Source organism: Etheostoma spectabile, chromosome 15 (genome assembly GCF_008692095.1).
Source record: "Etheostoma spectabile isolate EspeVRDwgs_2016 chromosome 15, UIUC_Espe_1.0, whole genome shotgun sequence".
Lineage (NCBI taxonomy): Eukaryota > Metazoa > Chordata > Actinopteri > Perciformes > Percidae > Etheostoma > Etheostoma spectabile.
The window spans coordinates 28,748,071-28,751,707 of record NC_045747.1 but is presented as its reverse complement, the minus strand read 5'-3'; the positions used below and the strand labels follow the sequence as shown (position 1 = coordinate 28,751,707).

Genomic DNA, 3,637 nt, shown 5'->3' with positions numbered 1-3,637 from the left:
ACTTGTTTCAGCCGGGTACTCGGATCACCCCTATGAATTACCTTATCCAATAAATAAAAAATGCATCATCCTCACCTATTTTAGACTGTACAATGGCCATCAAATGTGTCAAAACGGTCAGAGTCTGGAGGTTGCGGTAGATATAATGAATCTGATAGCATCACAGATGTAAAGATCCAGTCTTTTAATCATTAAGCCTACCTGTCTTTGTGCTTCCTGTAGCAGGGCCACCTCCTGCTGCAGCCTCTGAAACTCGGCCCTCAGCTCCTTTTCCCTCTGACCGGCTGCCTCGGCTTGGTGCCTTGCCCCCTCCAACTCGGCCTCCAGGCGCTGCAGCTTCAGGTCGGACAGGGCGTCCAGACTGTGGGAGCTCTGCAGCGTCGGACCGCGGCCCTCTGACAAAACCACACAACACAACACACAACACACAACAGCCTTAATCTGTTTAATCTGTTCTCAATGTTTTTTTCTTACAAGTCACTAGTCTAGACAATGATCAGTAGAGGAATCAAATGTAAATCCTAAATCATCAATTTTTACATACATGGTAACCTTTTTTGGAGTATTTTTTACTAGGGATCTCCAGATCTGCTTTATTTACATAAGTAATAACTAAGTAAGCAAAGTAATTACAATTAATTTGTCTTGTCTCTCAACACCAAAACAGTTCTCTTTAGGATCCCAGCAAACCCTCAACCAAAAGATAAACAGTTTCAAGTTCCCCAGTGGACAATGAAAACAACTTAGTCAATCTTTGATTTTCTTCTTGTGCTCCAGGGAATAACAGCCTGTAAGTATAGTTAAGAAGTATAGAGAATTTGAGTAATCCACTTCTGTAAGACACATAAATAAAAGTCTTTTCTCACAGGGAGCGATTGTCTCGCCTCGTAATATATTTTAAATGAGAGGCAAGTGGGCGGGTGGAGGGCATAGGCAGTCGGAAGGTGTGTGTCCATTGTCAGCGACATTTCCCATTCATTTCAATGGGAGCAGCTGTGCAATGCATTCTGGTAGTGGACTTTGGAGAAGGAGGGTGTCGAGTCACCCGCTCCTCATTTGCATTAAGCTAAATTAAGCTAGATTCAGCAACAACATAGCCTAGTTCTTGCTTAAAAGGTTTTGGTGTAAATCAACATGTGATTAGGAATATATGATACCACAGTCAACTAACGTCATTCAGTTGTACCAGCACGGATACAGTAGTGCACAGAGTCCCCATGGTTACCGAGCTTTTACTCGCGGAGCGTTGTCTGCCTGTCTGTTCACATTAAGCAAGGCAAGGCAGCTTTATTTGTTTAGCACATTTCAGCCGTAGGGCAACTCAAAGTGCTTTACACAAAAACAGTTACAAAACAGGTAGAAAATAAAAACAGATAAAACACATGAATAAACAGTTAAAAAATAAAAACATAAAACACAAGAACACATTAGGAGCGCAGTGAGAATGCAGAGCCAAGAACCTACACGGGCGAAGTGTCTCTTATCGTTACGCTGGGTTTCCACTAGTCTATACTCCACCGGATGTCTTTCATTTTGGCAGGATGTCCGTTACCTTGCTGTGTGGACTCGCCCGACCTTCCTCCGCAGCGTTGTGGAGGAAAGTCTGGCTATGCGAGACTAGGTTTCCACAGGCAGCTGAAATCATGGCAGAGCGGCATTCAAGAGAACAGCGGTAAGACCGAGTTTCGCTGATGGTGGCCAAAGTGCCCGGATGTTCACCACTGTCCCCACTCTCCCAAAGTTGACTCAGAGTCAACAAACAAAATACCTTGTTATACCCGGCCTTAGGCACCACAAGTTGCATGGCGTGTGGTCATGCACCTCTAAACCTTTGCAACTAGCGTGCACTGCACGTTCCATTTCAACATGGTCAGCTTGGAAAACATTTTGAGCAGGTTTGCTTGTAAAAAAATCTGTACAGACCACAGGGAAGAGAGACACAACCCCTTGGGAAAGAGGATGCATTTTGCTGAAGGGTGTGGAAAAACATGAGAGACCGCACTGTCAAAGCTAAAAAGCTGTCTCATGGAAAGAGTGTTCGTTTTTTTCTATTTTTGTTATTTCCACTAACCCCAACCGGCCCGTCAGACGCCGCCTACCAAGAGCCTGGGTCTGACCGAGGTTTCTGCCTAAAAGGAGTTTTTCCTCGCCACTGTCGCACTGTTGCTTGCTCTGGAGGAAACTACTAGAACTGTTAGGTCCTTGTAAATTCTGGAGTGTGGTCTAGACCTACTCTATCTGTAAAGTGTCTCTGAGATAACTCTTGTTATGAATTGATACTATAAATAAAAATTGAATTGAATTGAATTGAAATTGAACATCGAGAGACAGATCAATCATTTCATTTTGGATATAATCAACAACAATGTTTATAATTAAAATAGACAAATGCAATGTTTGGCGGTAAGTCTGTGTTTACCATGGATGTGTTTACTACTGTTGCCAGGCAGCCTGCTTTCCTTTACTTCCACTCTCTATTTCTGCTCTACTACTTCTTGCTTATTCACAGATTATTATGTTTGTATTCCCCCTGGAATACAAACTTTTATTGTTATTGTTATTACAGTCTTGTCCTTTTGGACAAGACTGTAATAACAATAACAATAATAGATGCAATAATCAATGCGTTGAGCATAAAGGTTTCTATGCATGCTTGCAGCTCATGCACCATCAGTACAAAGAAAGCTTCATATGACATAGTGTTATGTTCGAACACTTCAAAAGTTAATAATTATTCGAAAATACAAACAAGTCTAAATCCAACCTCAAACTTAATTTTCCAAGTTTGTACTGTAGCAAAGCAACTGAACTAGCTTTATGTTACAATAAAATATGAGTCTGATCTTATATTCTTCATTATCATACTGAGACCTGTTAGCATAAACCACTGTCTTTTACCTTATTATTATGTATGTATTATTGTGCATATTTAAGACCTTCAGAATTCAAAACTCAGCTTAAAGAAAGTCCGCCAGAGACAGCATTTTTAACCAACTCAAAATACCTATAAGCTTGTAGCATAGGAAATCTGCATTAATGGTTGCATTTTAGCCGACAAAATAGAAGTTGCCAGTCTGAAATCAAGGACCCATTGTTTAAAAATATACTACAAATTGGTACATAGGTAAATCTGCCGAAGGAATGCTTGATACAGGTAGTGCTGGTAACTAAAGGGGCGGAAATAAGCAAAAGGTTGATTGTAAATTTTGTGTTTTTAACTTTGAAATCCGTTTGAAATCGGGGGACACTTTACTAATACTTCTACTATTATGAGTGGTAGTACTTTCTGCTACTACTACTTATTATTACTTATATTTGTTATTATTTCCACCATGATATAACTTAGTCTACTGCTCATCCACACAGAACTCACCTCTGGGTACGTTCAGGCTGGCGTGGAGTTGAGAATGATGTGCGTCTTTGCTGCGGAGTTGAGCACTGAGTTTCTGAAGGGAAGTTTCTCTCTGTCTGACAGCTGACTCCAGACTGCAGATCTGCTCCACATGCTGCTCTGCCAGAGTCGTCTGACACACACACACAAACACATGAGTGAAACTGAAACCCAAATTGCTGCTTAACATTTTAACATAAGTCGTATTTATCAGATCAATCTCAGTTTGTACATGTTAACGATGAA

General features: G+C 41.0%; 1 protein-coding gene across 4 annotated transcripts in view; it reads right to left on the bottom strand.

Moving 5' to 3' along the window:
- The window catches only part of LOC116702806 (TANK-binding kinase 1-binding protein 1), a 49,166-nt gene that overhangs the window by 10,501 nt on the left and 35,028 nt on the right, over window positions 1–3,637 (bottom strand). For all 4 annotated transcript variants that reach the window (XM_032537275.1, XM_032537277.1, XM_032537278.1 and 1 more), the window contains exons 5-6: window positions 3,374–3,524; window positions 202–395 (exon numbers count right to left, since the gene is read on the bottom strand). In XM_032537275.1, coding sequence (XP_032393166.1) covers window positions 202–395; window positions 3,374–3,524 — 345 coding nt within the window. The remainder of the gene's footprint in view (window positions 1–201; window positions 396–3,373; window positions 3,525–3,637) is intronic.